Here is a 24,557-nt window from a genome sequence, read left to right as displayed (position 1 = left end):
TATGTGCTTCATTAATTTATAGTTTCCATTGCTATGTTGTCGGGCTCACCAGTCTTTTCTTCTGCACTATCTAATCTGCTGTTAATCCCTTGCAGTATATTTTCATTTCAGATATTGCATTTTTCATCTTTAGAAGCCCCATTTGGATCTTTTTTTTTTTTTGGATCTTTATTTTATATTTACTATTTCTATCTTCAAAGTGTTTGTGTTTTCTTTAACATATGGAGTATATTTATAATAGCTGCTTTAATTGCCTTTGCTCATTCTATCAGCTGTGTCATTTCTGGGTATGTTTCTATTAATTGACTTTTCTTCTGGTCAGGAGTCATATTCTCATGGTTGTTAATTTTTTTTTTGATCTTTTATGTTATTTTATTTTAAATTTTTATTGGAGTATAGTTGATTTACAGTGTTGTGTTAGTTTCTGCTGTACAGAAAAGTGAATCAGTTATACACATACATATATCCAATCTTTTTTAGATTCTTTTCCCATTTGGTCATTACAGAGTATTGAGAAGAGTTCCCTGTGCTATACAGTAGGTCCTTATTAGTTACCTATTTTGTATATAGTAGTGTGTCATGGTTGTTAATTTTGATTAAACATTAGACATTTGTAAATATTATGTTGTTGGTTGCTGGATTTTGATGCATCTCTCTAAGTAGGGTTAGACTTTGTTCTGCAGTTAATTTACTTGGGGTCACATTGTTTTGAGCGTTGTTTTTAATTTTCGTTAGGGCGAATCCAGTCTAGTCTTTATTCTAGAGCTAATTTAACCCCACTAGTAAGGCCATCTGAGGACCCTTCTGAGAACCCTTCCCAGTGCCTGTGAATTATGAGGTCTTTCCACTTTGGGTGGTAGGAACATGAACTATTCTCAGCCTTCTGGGAATACTAGGAATTGTTCAGCTAGCCTCTGCATTCTATCAGTTCTTTTCCCACTCTCATAGAGTTTTAGTTCACACATAAGCAGCTCAGTATTCAGCCAAAGATTTGAGGGGACCTTTGGACAGATCTTTGGACTTCCCTCTTTCTGCAGCTTCCTCTTTTCCAGTATTCTTCCCCACAAATTCTAGCTGCCTTGGCCTCCTTGAGCACTGATCTCCTCAAGTCAGTGAGATCACTGGACTCTGGGTTCCCCTTCCTATGCCATGCCTTCGAAATGCCCCATCAATAAGCTGGACAGTCACAGGGCTTGTCATATTTGTTTCCCCTCTCAGAGATCAGTCTTGTGCTGCCTGTTGGCCAGTCTGAAATAATTGTATCACATATTTTTTTCCTGGTTTTCTAGTGTTTTAATGTGGAAAGGTAATTCCTACAGCAGTTAATCCTTCACAAGCAGAAGCAGAAATCCCATTTCAAACTGCTAACTTTTAAGATGTTGCAACTTTTTGAGTGTCAGAAACGAGACAAAAGGGAAAACCTAACTGATTTTAAGGAGATCACTTTGAATACTGAAATGTAATTATTCTTTCTTATTCCTTCCCTATCCACCTCCCCTTCCTCCCTAAAGGGTAGAGGATTCTACCTGAGATCTTTCCCTTGAGCAAATGAAACTTGCAAATGAAATTGCTTTCTATAATTTGTTGTATTTGGAGGTGTACTCAGTATTTACGGAGCAGAAACCATAGTGTTGCAGATATCCCTTTTTTTTTTTTTCAAAGTAGATGATATTACAATAGCTCTGGGTAGCTATTTCACTTACTGAATTAAAAGTTCCTAGGGTTTCACTTTGGCCCTGCTGTCATTCAACATGATCAAAACAAAGCTCTTTACCCTTTTCTATGCCTCAGTTGCTTAACTGTAATATCAAGATACTTTAATGCAGAATGTAAAATTGTGCACATGGAAAAGTGAATTTTCCTGCAGCACAGCAATTGAGATATCCCTTTAAATGAAGTGCACTAAAAGAGTCATCCTTGGATCTCCAGTTTACTTACAAAACCTACCCACATTGAAAAAAGATAAACCATGAACACTTAGCTGTTAACACCCAGAAGAATTCTCTAAGTCTACTATATCTACATTTCTATAAATACATAGTTCTTTTCTTTTATCCTCCTCTTTAAGAGTAAGACAACTCTCAAACACTAACAAGACTGAATGCCAGTAAAATTGTCCATTGTGGCAAAAATTTTCAGCCATTTTTTCATGTTAAAGGCTTTAAAATTTTTATTCCCCTCTGTTTATCCCCTCAATTAATCTTCCTTATAAAAATGCATATATACATATAAGTTAAAAACAAACACTTTCCCTAACTATGTACCATAGAAAACCACAGATGGCAATGAGTTTGACTTTATTTTATTATTTTTTAATATAAATTTATTTATTTACTTATTTATCTGTCTGCGTTGGGTCTTTGTTGCTGCACGTGGGCTTTCCTCTAGTTGAGGCATGCGGGGGCTACTCTTTGTTGCAGTGCACGGGCTTCTCATTGCGGTGGCTTCTCTTGCTGCAGAGCACAGGCTCTAGGCGCGCAGTCTTCAGTAGTTGTGGCACGTGGGCTCAGCAGTTGTGGCTCACATGCTCTAGAGTGCAGGTTCAGTAGTTGTGGCGCATGGGCTTAGTTGCTCCACAGCATGTAGGATCTTCCTGGACCAGGGCTCGAACCCATGTGCCCTGCATTGGCAGGTGGATTCTTAACCACTGTGCCACCAGGGAAGTCCCAATTAGTTTGACTTTAAAACTAACTTTCTTATTGAACATTTGTGTGCCTATTGGAGGATTTCCATAATGCAAACCTCCGCTAGAATGTGCTTTCAACTTTTCATTCAAGAGACTTAATCAGGAGCAACCAAAATGTACTGCTTAAGGTTTAAAAAATATATCAAACTTTAAACACTGTTACTCTGGAGGGGAGATCCTGGCTACAAAACAAATAGACTTCAAAGGGACCTCTTGACTTTCTCTAAACCATAGACAAATATTTGCTATTACTATGGTAATAGGTAGCATAGGGCCACTTTGTCCTTCACTTGTAGGAGACCTTGAAGATAGGTGTTGATCGCCACCATGAAAAGTTTTCCCAGTAGAGATAAATCTCATATACCTTTTCCCATTAAGTTCTAGTCTGACATACGAGGATTAATTGCAAGAGATTAATTAAAGAAGAGAGCTGAAAGCTAATTAGAAGGAGAAACTTGCAGAAATAAAAGCCAATAAACTGGCTTAAAAGATAAAAAGTAGATATTATTTTCTCTACTTTGACCTACATGTAATGAAGTACAATCAGTTCAACTGAAAGACTGGTATCCCTAATTTATATGTTTGTAGAGATAGAAAACAAGGGACTTCCCTGGTGGTGCAGTGGTTAAGAATCCGCCTGCTGATGCAGGGGACACGGGTTCGAGCCCTGGTCCAGGAAGATCCCACATGCCACAGAGCAACTAAGCCCGTGCGCCACAACTACTGAGCCTGTGCTCTAGAGCCCACGAGCCACAACTACTGAGCCCACACGCCTAGAGCCCGTGCTCCACAACAAGAAGAGAAGCCTGCGCACCGCAAGGAAGAGTAGCCCCCACTCGCCACAACTAGAGAAAGTCCGCACACAACAATGAAGACCCAACGTAGCCAAAAATAAATAAATAAAAATTTTAAAAAAAGATAGAAAACAATAAATACTATAAAATTAGTCTGTTTCCTTCCGCTCCAGAGTAGAGGTTTATAGAGAAGAACTGGAAGTACAGAAATTTCAGGATGTTTAAGCCATTGAGATTACAGAGCATGAAGCCAATAATAGAAATCCTGACCTCCAAAGAGAAACAAATTAAATCTCATTTCAGTTTCTAAAAATGTTTTTTTCTCATACTTTAGATAAGAAAAAGACATTTCCAACCTGGATGGATTGCAAGCTTGGCTAATATAAATCCTAATTGTGTCTCTTATCAGTAGTGTCATTTCTGAGTGATGACAGAGCCGTGATTAAAGATAAAATTCCAGGTCTATATGACATTAAGCCTTTTAATAAAAGAAGCATTTATTTATTCATTCAACCGTTATTTATTGAGGAGATACTTTGTATCAGGCACTGTGCTAGGTACTCTGGATACAAAACTGAATAAGAAAAATCAGTCATGCGTAGGATTTCAGTTGTTCCCTAATTCTTGAAAATTGAGTGAGCTCTGTTAAAAGCAGTGTAAGAAAACAGCTCAAAATATTATTTTTTTAAATCAGAAGAGTACATAAGGCCATTTAACCAAATTTCTCAATGCTGGAAGTTCCTCTAGAATGGCTGATACCCATCTGTTCTCTATTAGATCCCACACCCTCATCAGGCAGCATATTTCATTTTTTGACGATTCTAATTATCAAAAAGTTCCTCTGTGTTAAGCTAGATCTGTCCTCTGCAACTTCTAATACTGATCTTGAAGCTACACAAAATAAGTCTATTTTACCTTCAACAAGCAAGTCCTTCAAATATTTAAGGGCAGCCACCAACTTCACTTTCATTTTCCAGGTAAAATATCTACAGTGTCTCATATCATGTAGTTTTTAGACCATTTACCACTCTGGCTAGGTAGCAAATGACCTCTGTTTTATTTATATATGTAAGCTACCGATGACACTATTTTCCTCACATTTCCCCCTCTAAGATGTCAAACAAATTCTAAACTCTACCGCTGAACACTTTTTTCCAATTCTTTTTCAATCCAAATGCATTTCAAAGGTTTTTCTGTAACCTAAGGAATATTCAGATTTTAAAACACCTATAGTATTTCAATACAGCTAATTGGGAAGAAATGGAGTTGCTGAGTAGGGACAGTGGTATGAAAGTAAAAAAAAAAATGAATTCACCATGAGAATATTATTTATGTAGCCTCCTGAGCACTCACCTACAATCACGGTAAAACAGGGAGGCAAGATTGCCGTTCCAGTGTCATTATTTTGGGAGGTGGGGAAGGGAAGGAAGGAGTCACTTCTATATCTGAATAGAATGTCATAATATTATCTGCATATTTCCATAGTATCTGTCATTGTATTATTTAGTTCATGAGAAAATAATATTTCTGGTTACACACCAACTAAACTGATAGGCAAACTGTCAGGTAAGGCTGACGTAACAAAGAGGGGTTGGGGGTGGCCACAGCAGTCTAAATATTCAGTAGGTACATATGAACAGAATTGGTTCCCCCTGTCCCCATAAGCAGCTGAAGGGATGAAGGTGACTGGTTGAAACTGACCAGGAGATTAAAATGGCCTCTGAGGCTGAAAGTACCAGGGGCCAGCTCCACAAGTAACATATCCTTCTGGTTACACTTACGGCACCTGCTAGAACATCCAGAAGTAGCTAAATGCTTTCTCAAGTGGGCTTTTTAAAAAGGAGAACTAAAAAGGAACAGCAATAATACATCACTGAACTCTTGGCCCATGAATTTCCACATGCGCCTGGTGCATATTTTATAAAGTTCTTGGAAAACAGGTGTTTCCCACCTGCTCTGGTTACCGTATTTCAAGTTGATAATCTTTTAAACATGTTATAACTCCCTGACTAACTTGAATAGGCCTTCAAGAGAGACTTTTTCAAGCATATTGTTTTAAAAGACCATTAATTTTAACAACAAACCTACCATACAAAGTCATGAAGAGTATCTATTCTTAACAAAAGAATAAAGACAAGTCCAAATAGGGAATCCAGACCAGGGTCAGGAACTGAACATTGCTCACTCACTCTGAGTTCCCTACAGAGCAACCTCTTACTAGAATCACTTGGAAATTCCTCCTTGAGTCTGAAATACCAGCAAGGTGTAGGTGGATACATTTTTTTTCAGTTTTGATAAGAAGTTTTACTTTAAGCTCATACTTATCTCTTAACATAACTTTGCCATCTAAAAATATCTTTTAAAACTTAGTTCTTTATCTTGTGCTTGACATTCATAATATAGTTTTAAAAGAATTTGTAGAGTCACAATAGATATGTAGAACTAAATATGGAATGAAGAGACATGAATTGTTCTTTGTACATCTGATTTGTTCATTTTTCTCTAAATCTAACTCCTTCTAGTCTATTTTTGCCTGTTTGTGAAGATGACTGGGCTACTGCTTTAGTAAAAAGTATATAATTCTTTATATTCACTCTATCTACTATGAAATGACCAAGACTGATGTGTTCTCTAAATATCTGTCCAAAAGCACTAAGCAAAAATGTAGACCCTTGATGCCCTGGAAAAACATTGACAGTTAACCAATGTTAGTACAGGATGTCCCTAACTTACAAGTGGTTTGTGTTCTAAAAATTTATTTGTAAGTCAGTTGCCTGGGCTTTAGAATGCATTTTATGTCTATTTTTGTTTACTACTGTATCCCCAGAGCCTGAGATAGTGCTAGACACATAGTGGGCATCCAAATATTTGCTGATTGACTGGATGAAGTGACCTAAAAGTGCACTTCACTAATAATGTAATTGAACTATATTATTATTAATAATAATTAGCATTTATAGAGTACTTAGCCATTTATAAAACACATTTATATGTGCCTTATTTTGTCCTTTCTCACATTGATTCAATTTACAAATGAAGAGTCTAAGACCCCTAAATTAAAGAGAGAGCCATTTAAGCTACTTGAGAGGATTGGGTGTGAGATGAGGAACTTGAATTAAAGTGGTAACAGTGGAGGTGAGAACGAATTAGAGATAGAACCACCAGAAACCTGGTGATGGACCTGATATGGGCCTCCAACTCCTCCACTTATGCTACCACATTGCATCTAGAAATATAAGCTATAGATAAAATATCATCTATTCATACAAAATAGAGACTCAGAGAGAGTAGGAACTCATTTCTTTAGCAGTTAAGTGACTTCCTTATGTTCAGTGGTTAAGAAGAAGGACCCATTCACCTTGAAAGAAATGAGATCTCCCCAAAAAGATTACACCAAAATTGAGGGCTCCTGCCTAGCTAGCAGGAAGACTGATGTGACTAGCTAAGCAGTATCCAGCCCAAGACCCCTGCTATTGGAGTAGTTAGGATATAAAGAATTTTCTTAAGTCATTTACTCATTCTATGGCATAATCCATGTATTCAGAGGTGGATGAGACATTAAGGGGTCCTAAGACAAATCTTCAAATCTGTACACAAATCCTCTCTGTAACATCTCTCATAGAGGCTCACTCAGCCTTTGCTGAAATATTTCATGGGATGAGAAACTCAATGGATCTCACTTTGTCTTTTGGATACATCTGTTTTTTTAAAAAGTCTTTCTTTGGTCAAACTCTTGCTTTCTGAAAGCATCAGAGTCCATTTAATCCCCCTTCAAACATCTGAAGAATGCTAGCAATTCCTGAACATCCATAAATCCTCTCTCATAGGCGAAATATCCCAAGTTAATTGTTCATGATATAATGAGGTTTCTAATTGATCTCACCAGTTCTGCTCAGCTTTCTCTAAATAGGAATATCTTGACCTGAACATAATATTCTAGCTATGCTTTGACTAGAGAACACAACAAAAGGACTATTCTCTTTTGTTTGGAGCATTATTTTTCTATTAATGCAGCCTAAGACTGCATTAGCTTTTTTGGCAGTCATGATGTATTGTTGACTCACATTGAGATTACAGTCAAACGAAACCCTCAGGTCTTTTTCACATGAATGGCTGATAAGTCACACCTCTTTGGTGGTATTACAGCTGATTTTTGAAAAGAGGAATTTATCACTATTAAGTTTAATCTCATAAGTTTTGCTCAAGAATCTTTCACACCGTTCCCTGAGTTGTCTTTCTTAAACAGTTCTGATTATGTTGTCCTTACCCAGAAGAGCTACTGATTGATCTCCACTACCCACAGGATCAAGTCCAAAATACTTTGCACACTAGACCCTGTATAATCTGAACTGAGCCTTCAGGGTTAGCCTCATCTTCCCTCATCCCTCTCTCTTCTCCATTCCCCACCACTCCATACTCTCCAACCATTCTGAGCATTGACCTTCTTCACACATGTGCACTTTTCCATGGAATTTCCTTCTCCACCTTTCAATTATTTTTTTATACTTTAAGAGACAGCAATTTAAAAGTCCCAATCAGACTGTGAACTCCCTGAAGGCAGGAATATACTACAGTCAAGTTCAGATAATAAGAAAGAGACATAACTTACAAGTTTTATATTTTTAAGTTTTTTTGGTTTGATTTTTCAAAGAAAAGAATATTTAAACCTCTTTCTTCAAAGCTAGTTTCTCCTCCCAACTCTAGAAATGCAGGTGAGTGGGGTTTGGCTTACTTGAAATAATATTTCTTAGGGATAGGGAGTAACAACTTTGGCAGTTTATCTGAGTGAACCAGATAGCTGCACAGGTTTGTCCAGAGGCCGTGTCCTAAGGTGACTGTCTTCCAGAATCACAAAAAAAACCACCTTTGCACCCAACACAGCATTGTGAAAAGAAGCCCAGCTGGAAGCACTGCAGGAGCAGAAGCATGAGGCCCTCTATTCAATCATTTCCAACGATATCAATGAAAAATTGAACAAAATCCCCCAGTTAACCTTTACATGCACCTTCTGCTGTTTTCCAACAGGTGTTGATAGATTTGTACCTTTCCGTCTAAACTGCAACCCTTTGTACCAGGCCTTTGCAGATTAGAAATAGAGCCTGTGGTTTGGGTTTGCAAAGGGATGGAGGCTACAACATTGTTCTTGTTGAGAAATTGTACTAATTAACTATCTGCCTTAGGATCTGTCATCTTAAATGGCTAACTTAACAGACATTTAGCAAGTCATCTCTCAAACATACTGTTTAGTATGCCTGCAGACCAGGTACTCTGCCATAAAGATGCTTTAAACAACAAAAGGTAACAAGTGGGGCTTCCCTGGTGGCACAGTGGTTGAGAGTCTGCCTGCCAATGCAGGGCACACGGGTTCGAGCCCTGGTCTGGGAAGGTCCCACATGCCACGGAGCAGCTAGGCCCGTGAGCCACAATTACTGAGCCTGCGCGTCTGGAGCCTGTGCTCCGCAACAGGAGAGGCCGCGATAGTGAGAGGCCTGCGCACCGCAATGAAGAGTGGCCCCCACTTGCCACAACTAGAGAAAGCCCTCGCACAGAGACGAAGACCCAACACAGCCAAAAATAAATAAATAAATAAAGTAAACAATGCGTTTAAAAAAATACATTAAAAAAAAAAAAAACTAAAGTTTAAAAGGTAACAAGTAGTTATTATAGATAATATTAACAATAATAATGCCTCAGAGTTCATATATTTGATAAACAGCTATTTAGCAGGCAACATGTTAGACGCAAGGGTAGTGTTTCTCGAAGTGTGGTCTGGACTACCTTAAGGAGCTCACAGAACAATGTGATAAACGCCATGACAGAGGTGAGCGTGTGGTAAGGGTGCACAGGTGTAAGGCACATACATAGTGCACCTAACCCAGAAGTTTGGAAAGAGGTGAAGTTTAAGGAAAGTCCTTAAGGATGAATAGGAATTATCTATCCTTTCATCCATCCATCCAAAAATATTTGAGTGACAACTTAGCTAAGTGGATGAGAGGTAGGGCTTGGGGAGAGGAGCAGAAGAGAGGAGCATCTCAGGAAAAGAAAGCATGTGTGCAAGGGTCAGAGGATGAGAAAGAACATGGCACCTTGGGGTAATACAAGTAGTTCAATAGACAGAGCTGGAGGCTGGGGTGTAAGAGGCAGTGATGAGGATGAGGCAGCGGGTATTCAGAAAGGGCCTAGCATGCCCCATTAAACAACGTGGACTACGTTATGAGGAAGCTGGAGAGTCAGTGGAGGGTTTTAAGCAGAGAAGTGACATTTTAGATTTCATAAAGATCCTTCAGAGTGTGGTATAGAGAACAGATTGGGAAGCAAGCAAGACAGAAGAGAGAGAACCTTCAGGAGAACATTGCAATAATACATAGAAATGATTTGCACCATTTGTAGCTGTGGGGATGGAGAGAAGCATACGTACTCAAGAGACACTGAAGTAGCAGAACGGGACAGGCCCTGGTGAATGACAGGCTGGGTGAAGGAGAGAAAAGAATCGAGAATGAATCTCAGTTTTCGCCTTGATGGGTCTTTCTGGGTTAGACAGTAATGCTATTTGTTTAGGTTTTTATTTTCTCAGTGAGGTAAGAGACAAACTCTTTGGCTGAGAGCAAGCAATGGGTGTGAGAAGGGGTCTTAGGGAGAGGAGAAGACACTTTGAAAGAGTCATTGCAGGAGTGAAAGGGAGCTGAGGGAAAAAGGATTTCCAGGGAAGTTTGAGGGCCAGATTCAGGCTGGAAAACATAAATTTGTAGAGGTATCTCTCAGCACAATTGTGTTATTATTTTTCCCATTAGAGTTCAGCTATTTTTTAGCTGAAGGAGCAAGAAGGCGAACAGTAGAATTGATCTAGAATGGGGATGTGATGGACAGACAAGGGGGCAATGGAGTTGAGAGAACTGACAGAAGATTCCAGAGAGAAAATCATGGGAGCAGGCTAGGTATCATGTCCATTTTTGCAGACAAATAGATATTTGGGGGCCAGAGAAGAGATAAAAGAAGTGGTCTAATGTGACATAACTAAATTATTAAAGAGAAGAAATAAAAATTAGAAAGAAAAATGGCCAAAAGTAACAAACAGGATTGATAGAGCATGTGGGCAGGAAGGTAGTCAGGGGTTTGGGGAGCAGGAGTTGACAATTACCTTTCTGTTGTTGCAAACTATACCTCTTCACTATGTCCCCTGCCCCAGAAAGGATTCCCCAGTGGGCCTATGTTCTTCTGAACTTTGGTAATCATCAGAGAGACAGCTATTGTTACAACAGGGTGAGTGTAGCGTCCTACCCCTTTGGGTGTGTTGGGATGGTGAACATGGGTTGTTGGAGACTGAGGTGCCTAGTTCTTCTGACAGAGAAGTGGTTGATGTGGCCTCCATTTACTTTTGCTTTTTATTTGGAGGTGGGAGTGGAATCAGAGAACCTTATTCATTGGGACACAGGATATGAGAAAAATGTAGGCATCAATTACAAAAGGAACTGATGGAAAGCCTCAAAGACCTCAGCAAGGTCAGGTTGGCTGAAATAAAAAGAAACACAAATTCTTAATGGAGATTAAACAGTATAAGGGAGTGATTAAATTTTCTCTCTTTGATTTAACTTTAAAACACTGAAACCTGTTTCAGTAGCTGCTGAAAGATAGAGTGTTAGCACAAATGATGTCACGCAGAAAGCATCTGAATGTTTTTCATACTTTTTTTGTTTTGTTTTAGGAACTGTGATTATGAAGTGTAAAGTAACATCGGCAAACATAGCTGATGCCTTGAAAGACTTCTGCTCCTGTCAGTTACAGGAAAGTTAGGAAGACAAGTGAAATATGACATAGAAAGAGGGTTGGTGTTTTGTTTTTGTTTGTTTGTTAACCAGACAAACTATCCAGAAAAAGAGCTTGTTTCTTAGAGATGATAAAGTGAGATGTATACAAAATGCCCAACATAATAGAAACTGGCACATTATACTGGGATCTCTAAATGATGCTTTTCTCTTCTCCTCCTTAATAGAACAACTAAACATTAATACATAAGCATTAATAAAAACATTAATATTTTTCAAGATTGTGAAAATGTAAATACTTCTACATAAATGGGATTAATTGCACAGCACCCTTGCCTTAGGTAGATGTTCTCCATCACATTTTGCAAATTAAATTTCACAGCCCACTAAGCAGAAAAAATGTGTACAATGCTATATTTTAATTTCATTTCCAATACTGTAATAGCTCAGGGGCATTTAAAAAATGCCTTTTTAAAAAAATCATTCCAAAAAATTGCTCCTATAGCTGGAATTTTGGGTCAAAAAAAGATTAAAAGTTGGATGAGTCAAGATAAAATGGAATGTGAGGCCCTTAAAATCTGAAAGCACCTAAAATCAACATTTCTCTTTCAGCATGATATTTTCAAGGGTTATCATTCTCCTTCAATACTGTTCCCTCTCCCTTTTCTATCATCATTCATTACCTGATCAGTGCTTTCCCTTCTCCCTATTTGTTTCGGTTCATCTTTTGAAAACCTAAAGTTGCAGTTCTCATGCCTTGCCTCTGACTTTTCATTTTAGAATTTGTACCCTCTGTTTCGACTGTAGCAAGTCAATGTTATTCGAATTCATGTTGTTGCTTAATTAAACAACCATTGAACCCGCAGATTGGTAAGACTGGTTCTTGTATAAGCCTGGGCAGTTCCAAGCGTTTTTGGTAATGGCAGCGTCAGTGGACTAACTTTGGTCCTCTCCTGGGCTCAATTCTTGGACTTTCCTCTTTTCTATCCACACCCACTCCCTTGATGATCTCATCCAGTTTCGTGGCTTTAAATATCATCTCTGCACTGATGACTCCCAAGTTTATATATTTAGTCCAGACCTCTCCTCTGAACTTTAAACTCACAGATCCAACTGCCTACTCGGTATTTCCACTTGGATGTCTCACAGGCAACTCATATCTAACGTGTCCACATATAAGCTCCTGGCATTCCTCCCCAAATCTGTTCCCTCTAGAGTCTTCTTCATCTGAGTAATTGGCTATCCCATTCTTCCAGGTGCTCAGGCTAAAAACATACTTACTTCTCTCTTTCTCTCATACCCTGCATCCAACCTGTCAGCAAATGCTGTTGGCTTTTATCCATAAAACTGATCCAGAACTCAACAGCTTTTTACCATTTCCACTGCTACCTTCTGTCCATGCACCATCAGATCTAGCCTGAATTATTGCAACAGCATTCTAGCTGGTCTCTCTGCTTCCCCCTTTGGTCTTTCCTTAATACACAAACCAGAGAAATCCTATTAAAAATAAATTGATCATATTGCCCCTCTGCTCAAGACTCCAGTGGCTTCCAATATCATTCAGAGTAAAACTCAATGACTGTATAATAACTTATTGTCCAAACTGGGATCTCTTGGAGAGTGAAAGGGGATGCTACAAATAATTAACAGGATTTAAGTGATCTAGGTGTAAATTCGGGCCATCCTGGGCACCTACTTATGAGGCCCACATAATCTCCCACACCTCCCCATTATCCCTCTGACCTCTGACCTCACCTGTTATACTACACCTCAACCCCTCTGCTTCAGCACCAGCCTCTTCACTGTCCTATCAGTAGGAGGCAGACTTCTCAGGGCCTTTGCTCTTCCCCTAGACATGCCCATGACTCATTTCTGCTTCCCTTCAGGTCCTTATTTAAAAGTCACAGTGAGGCTTTCCCTGGGAGCTCTGTCTAAACATTTAAAACCCCCTTCCTACTTCCTAGCCCCCTTCCCTGCTTTTTTTTTTCTTTCTTAATTTACACTTATTATTGATACTATCTAACATTCCATATATTTTACTTACTTAACTTGTTTAGCACCTTACATTTAGAATGTAAACTCAGGGGCAGCAGTTTTTGACTTTTTGCTATGTGTCCCCAACTCCTAAAATAGTTGGCACATAGGAGACACTATATAAATATTTGTAAGAAGAATGAACGAATCATGACTAGTTTGAAAGGATACTTAGGAGTTGTGTAACATCCAACACAATTAGTAAACAGTATTATCATTTTACTGTTATTTTCATATAATTCAATTCAGCACCAGCCTCCTCACTGTCGTGAAGTATTCTCCAAATGTACTCTGGACATTTATGCCTTGTGGGGATCTGTGCTCGGTGCCGAGGTTGGGGGTCTGGGAGCCACAGAGTGAATACAGTGAGAGAGGAGACAAAGTTCCTCAAGAAGTGAACACTGTAGGAATAGAAGAGATGGGGGACATGATATTATAGTTACATGTGAGTGACCAGAGTGCATGGGAGTGCAGACGAGAGAGAGATTACATTCAGTGACTTTTCAGACAATTCTGATTACTGATCAGAAGCAGCAACTTCCATATTCTCTGGCATGATTCATTTTCCTCATCTTCCAGAGCCCCCAGCCTCTAATACTCCCAGTCCGGTTTGTGTTCTCCACTCCTTGGTAGGACGTTACCTTGTATGCCCAGATATACCTGACCTCCAGGTGTCTGTTCCTCACTGTCTGGCCTTAATTTTTCAATATGAATCATCAGTTACTAACTCAGCATTTTGCAATCTGATCTCTCAAAGTTTCCAGAAAATTACAACCAAATACTGGCAAAGTTAAACCATCAAATAGAACAAATAGGAAGCAAGCAGATGCTAAACAGATTTTTTTTAATAGCCAGAAAGAAGGTATTTGGTGGGGGGGCGGTATTCACCCATTGAAATCAATAAATCAAAGTTTATTGATTTAATCTCTGGGTTTGTTCAAATTTTTAATGTAGCTCCTTTGAATAATTTTACTTGATAACCATCCTGTGGGTTTTCCTTAAACTAAAGCCATTTTTTTTAATGTGCTGTAATAAGTCTCTAGCCCCACCCCTACAGGAAGGGAGTAGCCCCAGGGTGTGGATAATTGAAACACTCTAAACAAATATATACAACATTTTATTTTCAAAAAAGTTCAAGAAAATTAGAGCTGAGAATATGCTTCAAAGCATAACATTAATAACTTAGAAGAATTACTTAAAGCGGTTACCAACTAGATAAAAAGTATTTCCCTTCCACCCAACAAACAAATCAATCAAATAAAAAGTATGCTAAATGGTACTGAAGGACTGTAATACTCATTCCCATATAGTTTATTTTAAATGATCTTGGGTAACATTAAGTGCAAAGAATCTTTACTTGTTATTTTTCTATCTAATGTAAAAAAAATTGACTTTATTATGCAAAGTTCACATACCCATATTACAAATTATCAATTAAACTGTAAGTTTTACAGTTTAATAATTACCAGAGCAATTTAGTTTTAGTTTTGCTTTGTTTTTAATTTTGGAGTTATAATAAAACCTAATCATATAAATAATTTTAAGGCAAGCTAATCATCCCAGCTCTGGCACAAGTTAGCTCATTATTTACTTACTCTGACCAAGTTACTCTGACTCACTAAGTCTCAGGTACTTTGTCTGTAAAATGGGGTCAATACTGGTACCCAACTAACAGGGTTCTTGTGAAAATAAGGGATGCAGAGGACTCTTCAGAATGCCTGGCAGATGGGAAAGCTTCAGTAGATAAGAGCTGCCACTGTGACTCATGACTGATGCTGCTGAAAAAATAGGCATGAGCACATTTCAATGATTGAAGAAAACAAGTAGCTAACCAAAGAATAGTGTTTAGAAAGCATTTCTACTCATATATTACTTTGTTTTATCTTTTCAGTTTAAAAATCCTAAATATTGTTTAGGACATTATACATATAAATACCTGTAAAAACCTGATTAATTTATCATTTTCTGTACATTTGTTCCATACTGACTTTATCACAAGGTACTAAAATATAATCCTTTTCAATGGCCTAAAGAGACAAACAGATACTCAGATCTTGCAAAGCATATTATTTTCACAACATACTTGGGGAATTAATCATGCACTACCTCATATTATTTAATCAATCAGTCCATAAATTATCACATTTAATCTCTTACCCACTGGACTGTAAGGATTACGAAGGAAAGGAATGTATATAGTTTTTGTATCTTTCACACTACACAGCTTGGTACAAAGGAATTTCAAACTAGTATAGTGGAAACAGCACTGGGCTAGAAGTCAGGAAACACGAATTTCAGCTGAGTAATTGTAGACAAGTCACTTAACTCTCTTCAGGCTTCAGATTACTCATCAGTCATGTGCTTTTCCATCAATGACATTCAGGTTCCTTTTCAAATGCTCTCATTTTAAGAAACACTACTAGCAAGAGGGATTTTTACCAGTGTTTGTCATTTTAATACACAACTTCATTTTTCCATATCAACAGGTTGAAAGAAATGGGACCCTTAAGTATAGATTTTGTTCACTCATGAAAACTTGCCAGGAACTCAGAGTTCTTGTCACTGTCTGTTCCATCAAACACAAATCCTTCAACCTGTTTTAAAAACAGCAAGCCCTCCCCTGCCAGCATTCCCCATTCCCTACCCTGTTTTATTTTCTCCTTACTACTTATCACACTCTGGCATACTGTATATTTTACTTAGTTATTTGTTCTCTATCTCTCCCTTCCCCACCCCCATTCCCAGTACCATGCCAAGCACCACGTCTGCCTGTGCCTTTTTAAAAAAAAAATGGAGGTATATTTGAAAATTAAGAATTGTATGTATTTAAGGTATACAATTTGATGATTTGATATACATAAATATTGTGAAATAATCACCACATTCAGGCTAACATTTCCATCACCTCAGATAGTCACCACTTTTCGGTATGTGTGGTGAGAACACTCAAGATCCACCCTCCTAGCAAATTTCAAGTACACAATATTGTTAATTATAGTCATACTGTTGTACATTAGATCTCCAGAGCTTGTTCATCTTGCATAACTGAAACTTCCCCTTGAACAACATCTCCCCCCATCTGTGCCTTTTTCCAGGATTTTGGGAGCACTTAATACCTCCACCCCAGCATTTCCCAAGTTGTGCTCTGAGGATCTCTAGAGTTCTGAAAGATAGTAATCGGAGTTCTGCAAAAAGAGGGTTGCATGGGCAAATAAGTTTGGGAATGTCCCATCCTCTACTTCCCACTTGGAGACAGAGCACACATAATGAGAATATTTATAAATGTCTTATAAATGTATAAATTTATAAGTCTTATAAATGTCTTATAAAATACTTATAAATGTCTAATTTTGTTAAACCCAGTCAGTGTTTCCCAATCTGGTTTGGCCATGGAAACTTTTATTCCCAGAACACCACTGACATCTCAGAGGACATTCCTGCTCAGGAGAAAGCCATCTGGCAAATTCTTTCTTACCTTCATGTCACATACAAATGAACAGCAAATGTGAGAGAGTGAGCGAGGAGAAAGGCAGATAGCTCTTTGCTAGCAATTCTTAGAGGTAATGGAGAGAGAACATGGTTTTATGAAACAAATACTATACTTAAAGTCAGAAGACTTTGATTTAGTCCTAGCGCATCACATAACTAACTAACTGTATGTCGTTGGGCAAATCGCCCTACCTCTGAGCCTCAATCTCCTCTCCTGTAAAGGAGACACATTTTAGGATAACCATATCCTATTCTTTGAAACTGCTGACCAGTTTAGAAAGTTTCTGTGTAGTAGATTTGACTTGGATTTAAAAAGTATTTAAATTTAAAAATTATTCTTGGATTTAAAAAGTATTCTTCTGGGTGGATTTTTCAGGCCTATATTTTTAAAGTCCTCTTTCAGATGACTGGTGCCTTCCACTCTGAAGATGGGCGTATCTGATTTCTTAGACATGAAACTACAGGACTCTCTAGGGCCCTAAAAGCCCAAAGAAATATTTTAGAATGAACAATGGAAACAAATTAAGTCTGGGATATATTTATATTAGTCTGAGTAGTAGGATAATACCTAGAGAAAGCCTGAGAAGTCTTATATAGAATGGAGGAAGGGCTTCCCTGGTGGCGCAGTGGTTAAGAATCCGCCTGCCAATGCAGGGGACATGGGTTCGAGCCCTGGCCCGGGCAGATCCCAGATGCCGCGGAGCAACTAAGCCCATGTGCCACAACTACTGAAGCCTGCGCGCCGTGCTCCACAATAAGAGAAGCCACTGCAATGAGAAGCCCGCGCACCGTAACGAAGACCCAACGCGGCCAAAAATAAAAATAAATAAAATAAATTTAAAACAAAGAAGAATGGAGGAAGATACAGGTCTATAGTATTATAAATAAGGAGTAAATGAAATTTGAGACTACTTATTTGATGCTAGATTAATTGGCTTATTTTTCTGATCACTCAATTTTCAAAGAGAGTGATTGAGGATACAGGGTTGTACTGAAAAATTAATTTGTAGCTCAGCACTAATTTATATTCCAAAGCAACATACGAGAGGTAGATAATAATCATTCCCTAGGGGGCTTCCTCTGGTCCTTACCTTTGAGGAAGACTCTCTAACTCAGGAGGGAAAGATTCGTTCCCAAACCTGTCTCTGAAGGGAAGAAATTCTATGATGGTTTAATGTACACTTGCAAATAATGCTCTAGAGAGAACTCGGTGGCACTTGATGTTTTTCTTGCCATTGAAATATGTTTGCTGAGGTAACAACTACAGTAAAAAAAATTATTTAACTGGATATAAAAGGTGACTGCACATTGAAAGATCTATCTAACGTAAATTTTTGTCTCTGCTTGAAATTTGATGTAAGCATTGATGACAATAAGTAGTTTGGCTTTAAAGAAGACAAGATTTTGCTCTGCTATAGGTTAAATAAATGTTACTTTAGTCATCTCTAAGTAATTGCTGGGCCATTGTAATACATTCAATATGATATTTGCTAAGCAAGCATGCCTGCCATCTGGTTACTGAAACTCTATTTTTGCTACTTCATAGGTACACATGGCCCAGTAGCACTGAGATGTAGGGAACTGATAGGAACCTGTGGATCAATTCCAAAGCAATCTGAGAGCTCAAGCCATTCATTTGTTTGCAACACAAAGTGTTCTCCACAGAAGAAAACAATGAGTCTAACTTATCTGTCTCTTTCCTGTCCTGGTATCTTTAAAAATGTCCATCATGACAGGGTGCATGCAGCTTTACAATATTAAGCCAACTTTAGAGAAGAATGGAAAGAAGACTAAGAATGGAAAATAGTCTGTGTGCTGCTTGTACCACATCCTGCTTGGCTCTGGTGCCAGCAGCTCTGTTCCTGGTCTGAGGAGTGTACACAGAAGAAGAAGTAGCTGGGTAACAACGGCAAAAGTCCATATGGGTCTATGGTAGGAGGGAGAAGAAGTTTCCACACCAGTCCTTCCATCAAGTCCCTGGCAAGCACCCCTGTCCCCCAAACCAAAGACAGAATTAGCAGCACTGAGTACAATGCCTGACACACATAGTAGGGGCTCAATGAATGTTTACTAAATATAATCATCTGGGAAGTCTGTGAATAGTAATATAAATGACTGCTAGAAGAATGATTATCTTAGTCTCTGTAGCCATTGTAATACACGCATTGGATATATGCTTAACACCTGGTCCAGGCTTTCTCAACTTTGACACTATTGACATTTTGAGCTAATAATTCTTTGTTGGGAACAGTAGTGGGAGGGATGCTATCTTGCCCACTGTAGGAGGCTTAGTGGCATCTCTGGCCTCCATCCACTAGATGCCAACAGTGTCCCTCTCCCCAGCAAAAATGTCCCCCTTGTGATGGGGGGGTAACAAAATCACTCCTTGTTGAGAACCACTTATCTACTCTGTGTGTTTGTGTCATGTACTAGAATTAGAAATACTATACTCTCTCTTCTCTTTTTTTCTGCATTGATATTTCTTGATCTACACGTTGGAGGTATTTTATTCTTTTAATCTGCTTTCTCTCAATTGCCTCTAAATTCCATGTTTTCACATATCTCAGTGGGGGAGGGCTTTCTAGGTACATCTGTGCAAGTTAAAAAAGACATGTTTCCCCCTTAGGAGAGGGGAAATATGAAACAAAGAGTAAACATTCCATACAGAAATTGGACTAGTAGCTAAGGAGGCTGTTTTGCAGAATGATATTGAGATGGTCTTGCGCCCGGGATAGACCCAAGACCCTAAGCTGCAACTGATGTGTATGTGTGTCCAAAAAGAATTTCTGCATCTTAAAAGAAACTACCTTCATTTGTTTGCTATGCACTCTTGCAATCTTAACAGTAAAACTCCTCTGTTATATAAAAGTATCCTTCTGACAAACATATTTTTTTCTCCCTTGGCTTTGTTTTTATTTACTTCCTATTTACGGTAAAAGTTTCAGGAAGATACCAGCATGGGCTCCAGGAATAGGCTGTCTCAGTAACTCTTGCCTCTTCAGAAGCACAGTAAGCAGTCCTGCTAACTGAAGAAATCAGTAGCCTTTTAAACCTCTAAGGTAAAATGATAATGTTGCATATTTACTCTTTCTTAAAATGAAAAAAATTAAAATCTTAGAAATCTGACTTAAACCTAGCCAGTGGGCAACCTGCTTGAAAATGACTACACATCCATGTCTAAGGGTGAGAAATAATTTATGACAAATAAAGCTCATGAAAAATTCTAATTTCATTCATGTTGCTACAAGTATACCTTCATGCTTTAAAAAAAATGTGGGCTGGTAACATTTTTCTACCTTACTTACAGTGTAGAGTTAAACATGTGCCCTTACCTCTCCTCCAGTGCACGGGAAAGGATTGGAGTATCTAGAAGTGCAAATAGCTCCCTTCTTGACAATATCATCTTCCAGGCCAAATGTAGCCGAGCAGTTAGTTGCAAAGTACTTGTAAGGCTTCCATGTCTTCCCAAAGTCCTGGGACCGGTCCAGCACCATGGCTGCCGGCCTGGGGGACTTGAACACCATAATCAGATGAGTGAAGTAGAATTCAGCTTCCAGGTCTAACTGGATCTTTTCTCTGTGCACATCCTCAGCAGACTGCCACCACGTGCGAGGAAACCTGAAGGATGAGTCTGCCATGGCAGCTGGCAGGTGAGCCAGGTGAGGCTGGGCAGCATTGCATTTGTCACATTTGGGCTGCTGACAAGTCAGATCAGTGTTCTCGCTATAGAAGCAGTACAGTTCAGTGGCGTTCTGACCACAGGTGGTGTCTGCCCAGAGTTTTCTTCCTAAAGCCAAATTTCCCATGCGAGGGTTACAGGCTTTTTCACAGCGGGAACTCACTCCAGCCACTCCACTCAGTCCTAGAGATGGGACAGCATATGTTATTCAAGACAAACCCATCTGGAAACCTCTTTTGGCCACCTAGTCATCTTCAACAGTCGAGTTATCCCCATATCGCCCCAAGGCTTTCAGTAAAGAGGAAATGCTACCAAACTTGAGCATGAATACTGTTCTGCATTTATACTATTTGCATATGCAAGTGTGTGAATGTGCATGTGTGTGTGTGAGTGTGTGCCTGCATGCCCGTTTCATGTAAAATTCACATAGAAGAAAATAAAATCACTTTGGGTAAAGGGCGAGAGGAAGGAAAGTGGAAACATTGGGTAAAGATAATGGGCCTAAAGATAATGGGACTGCTTTCTAACAGTCTCTGTTTTTGAAATACACTCATTTGCTTTTGAAGTCATGACATAAATAATACCAAAAACCAACAATGTTTTTAAGATCACTCAATTTAGTCTTTCAAATATAATTTGAGTCTTTAACATTATCTAACATGTTTATGAGAATGCATTAAGGAGGAAATGTAGAATTCTACTATATTTTTAAGACGAAAACATGAAAGGACCAATTCCCTAAGAAAATCAATATGAGATATTGTTATACAATGGGATCTCATTTAGGGAGACAAAGCTAGAGACCATTGGAGCCAAGATGTGCAATATCTATTTTTAATATTAAGTAAATGTAACTAAGAAAAAACCCTCTAAACTGCCAAATGACAGAAAAGCTTATTTGACATGCTCTCTGCCTCTTGAGTGCTTCTACCTATGACAGGTTCTATAGTAGTTACCTGTTTGCTTAACAGGAGAATGTTTACAGTCTGGCAGCCACTAACAGGACCTTTAAACATAATCTGTGAGCTAAAACACCCTCCTAAAGAAACATGCGCTTCCACCCAAACAAAGGTCCAACAGACTTTAATGTTTCAAAATTACTTAAAATGATAAACATTATACACCTACTAACATCCTGACTACATAATATAATCCTTAATTTGGGCTTGTCATTTTAATTATGAATACCTGAAGCAAAGTTATCTATTTTAAAAGTTAAAACAGAGAGGGAAAAAAAGGAAAAAGAAGTCAAACCCCAAATTCCGGCTAATTGCACGTTTCTGCTTCTTAAGAGGGAGCATCTCTGAATTGTTATCACTATACTGTTGGAGAAGCCAAATGACAGCTTAGACTAAAAGAGAGACATTTCACACACTCACTGACTATCACGAGCCTCATGAGCCTTACGGTTCTTTGCAACCATAAGAAAGGGCTTCCTTAGGCATATTTTTTAAATGTCAAATTCAAGTGTGTGTTATGCCTGGACTCTGTTTGCCACTTTTCTGATTAGCTGGGGCAACAGTTGCTTGTGGCCAGGATCACCCAAACACACAGTGTGCTATGACTCACCTGTAAAGCATTTCAGGGAAAATCATATACTGCCCGTACAAGTATTTTTGACTTGAAACACTTGCCTTGTGATATTTATTTACAACCTCTTGATTGCTTGCATGTTTTTGCCATAACACGGTTTGAAAAGGGAAAGGTTTATTAAAGTTCACTTTGTGGTTGGGGGAGCATGCACAAGTGCATGCAGGGGTGCATAAGTAGCAAGAATTAAAGTAAAAGCTTAGACCTTTAACGGCTCCTCGGGAAAAGTACTGAATAATTTTAGATGCCCCCCCTCCAAACTAGGAAGAAATCCAGAAGAGACGAGCCAGATGAGTAATCGGTGGACACAATACTTAGAGATCCCTAAAGAAGTGACCATCCAAGTGTAGCAAGGATGCTCCTAGGAGTCCGACGCGTTCGGGATGCAGACTCTAAAGCCTGGCTTTTACTTCATGCTAGCGTCTCTGGGGGCTGAGTGGATGAAACCGAAGGGAAGGGAGGAGAAGTGTGCCAATGCTCTCTCTCCACCAGTCCGTCCCTCCAGCCCACACTCCCCTTTCTGGAGCAAGCGAGATGCGTTTGAGAGACCAAGTGGCCAAAGAGTCCCTCACTTTCTTTCCCCCTTACACCCTGAACCGCACTTACGCCTAACTGGAAACCAGGTGACCTGCAAGAGGAGGGAGAGGAGCAAAAGGGGTTCCCGAATTTAGAAACGGCAAGCTAGGAACGGGTGGCCAAGGGCAGCCCAAGGCAGCCGGGATGGGAGTGGGAGGGAGAGCGCATCTGACGACGCCTCTACCGGTCGTCCAGTTACCGAGACAGGAAGCAGACCCGCCTCCGACCTCCCGCGGAGCCTCGGCCAGGGTACCAATTCCCCAAGGGCGGCAAGCCGGCTCCGTGCAACCCGGGGCGATCACTACCTATCGTCCCAGCCCGGGGTCTCACTGAGTTCTAGCCACTGCCCAGGGAGAGGCCACTCACCCCGCCCCAGGTGTCCCTACCTGGCTCCCTAGTACGCAGCATGAGGTCGGGGACGACGGCGATCGCTCTCAACAAGAGGGCGGCCCCGGCCCACGCGCGCCCAGGGTCGCTGGGCCACCCCTCCCCATCATTCCTCAGGCCATGAAGTGCCGGGGGATGGCGAGCTTGGTCCTTTGTTCCCTCACAAAATGGAAAGGCAGTTTTTTACAAGTCCAAACCGAGAAAAAAACCAAGGTCGCGCTATCTCCGGCAGGGCGCACCCAGGATATCGGGTTATCCAAAGGCATGTGTATCGCAGTTGCAAAAAAAAAATCAGTATTTTAAACTGCTGAGACCCGGGGGAAGGAGGCGGAACATGGCCACTCATTTCATCCTTGGGAGCTGAGCTCGGCGCTCTCAGCCTGCACTCGCCTGCACCCCCGAGTCCCGAGGTGGGGAACACAAGGGGCGAAGGAAGGGGGTTGGGGGCCCGGCAGCGTCACCACCCACCTGCGGCCACCGCGGAGCAGCCCCAGAGCAGCAGCAGCCGCGCGCAGCTCCCCATGGCCGGGAGGAGCCGGGAGGACCCGGGCCGGGCGGGTGCGGGAGGGAGTCGAGCCCTCGCGGCTGCGGGATGAAGCGCCAGCAGTCCTCGGGAGGAACCGGGGCTCTTTATTTCTTCCTCCTCCTGGGGCGCCAGGCTCGGTCAGTGGGCGCCGGCGGCGGGGAGCTGCGGGCTGGGGCCGCGCCGGGTGGTGGCGTGACCCTCGCGCACCGGCCTGGAGGGGCGCGGGCACCTCGGGGGCGGCGGGAGCCCCGGCACCATAGCCCGCCTGGCCGCGCTGCCCCGCGGAGCGGTCCTGCGGGCTCCTCCGCCGCTAGCCCGGGGCTCGGCGCCCGCAGCAACCACTGAACTTTGCGAGACCTTTCACTTCCCGGCCGCCTCCGCCGCCGCCGCCGCCACCGCCTCCTGGGCGTCCTCCTCCGCTTTTACCACGTCCTCTTGCTGCTGCGTCTCGGTCCCGTCCTTCTCCATGGGCAGTTCCATGGGATGCATTTTTATTGCACCGACACCGCGGCGCTCCGGTGCCAGCCCTCCTCCCCTCGCACCTCCACCCCTTCCTCCCGCCCGCCCCCCGCGCTCGCTTGACAGCCTGGGCGCAGTAGCCCGCGCGGTCGTGTCGCCGCCGCCGCCGCCGCCGCCCGGGGAGGGATCCTCTCGCCCGACCAGCCGCCCCCGCTGCCTCGCTGCCAGCTCCACCCGCCCGCCTCAGCCCCCGCGCGCGTCCGTCACCTCGCACCCCAGCTTCCCTCGTGCCCCTCCCGTCTCTTGCCCTGCATCTCCCTGGGTGACCCCCCCGGTGCCCTCCAGCACCCACAGGCCTCCTCTGGAAGCAGTCTCCCACCTTCTCCCGGAACATTCCAGAGAGCAGTTGACTCCCTCTTGATCAGGTCAGGGCATGCCAAGGGGCTTAAAAAACCGCGAAACAGGCTAGCTCTTACTTCCCACATCCCCCAACAAAAACAAGTCCTCCTCTTCTCCCGCCACCCCTTCTCCCAGAGTCTAACGACCCAGGGATGGAACCCCTCATCCAGTCCGG

The 24,557-nt window shown here is 41.1% G+C and overlaps 1 protein-coding gene across 2 annotated transcripts in view; it reads right to left on the bottom strand.

Annotated features, from left to right (window-relative positions):
* Window positions 1-24,082, bottom strand: part of NTN4 (netrin 4) — a 109,909-nt gene extending 85,827 nt beyond the window's left edge. For both annotated transcript variants that reach the window (XM_082419421.1, XM_082419422.1), the window contains exons 1-2: window positions 23,467-24,082; window positions 20,099-20,628 (exon numbers count right to left, since the gene is read on the bottom strand). In XM_082419421.1, the coding sequence (XP_082275547.1) occupies window positions 20,099-20,628; window positions 23,467-23,521 (585 nt within the window). In that variant the 5' untranslated portion in view covers window positions 23,522-24,082. The remainder of the gene's footprint in view (window positions 1-20,098; window positions 20,629-23,466) is intronic.
* Between the last annotated feature and the right edge of the window lie 475 nt (window positions 24,083-24,557).

Source organism: Balaenoptera physalus (assembly GCF_965194825.1).
Source record: "Balaenoptera physalus genome assembly, chromosome: 13".
Taxonomy (NCBI): Eukaryota; Metazoa; Chordata; class Mammalia; order Artiodactyla; family Balaenopteridae; genus Balaenoptera; species Balaenoptera physalus.
Note: the sequence above shows the minus strand (reverse complement) of the source record. Positions and strands in the feature narration are given on the sequence as shown.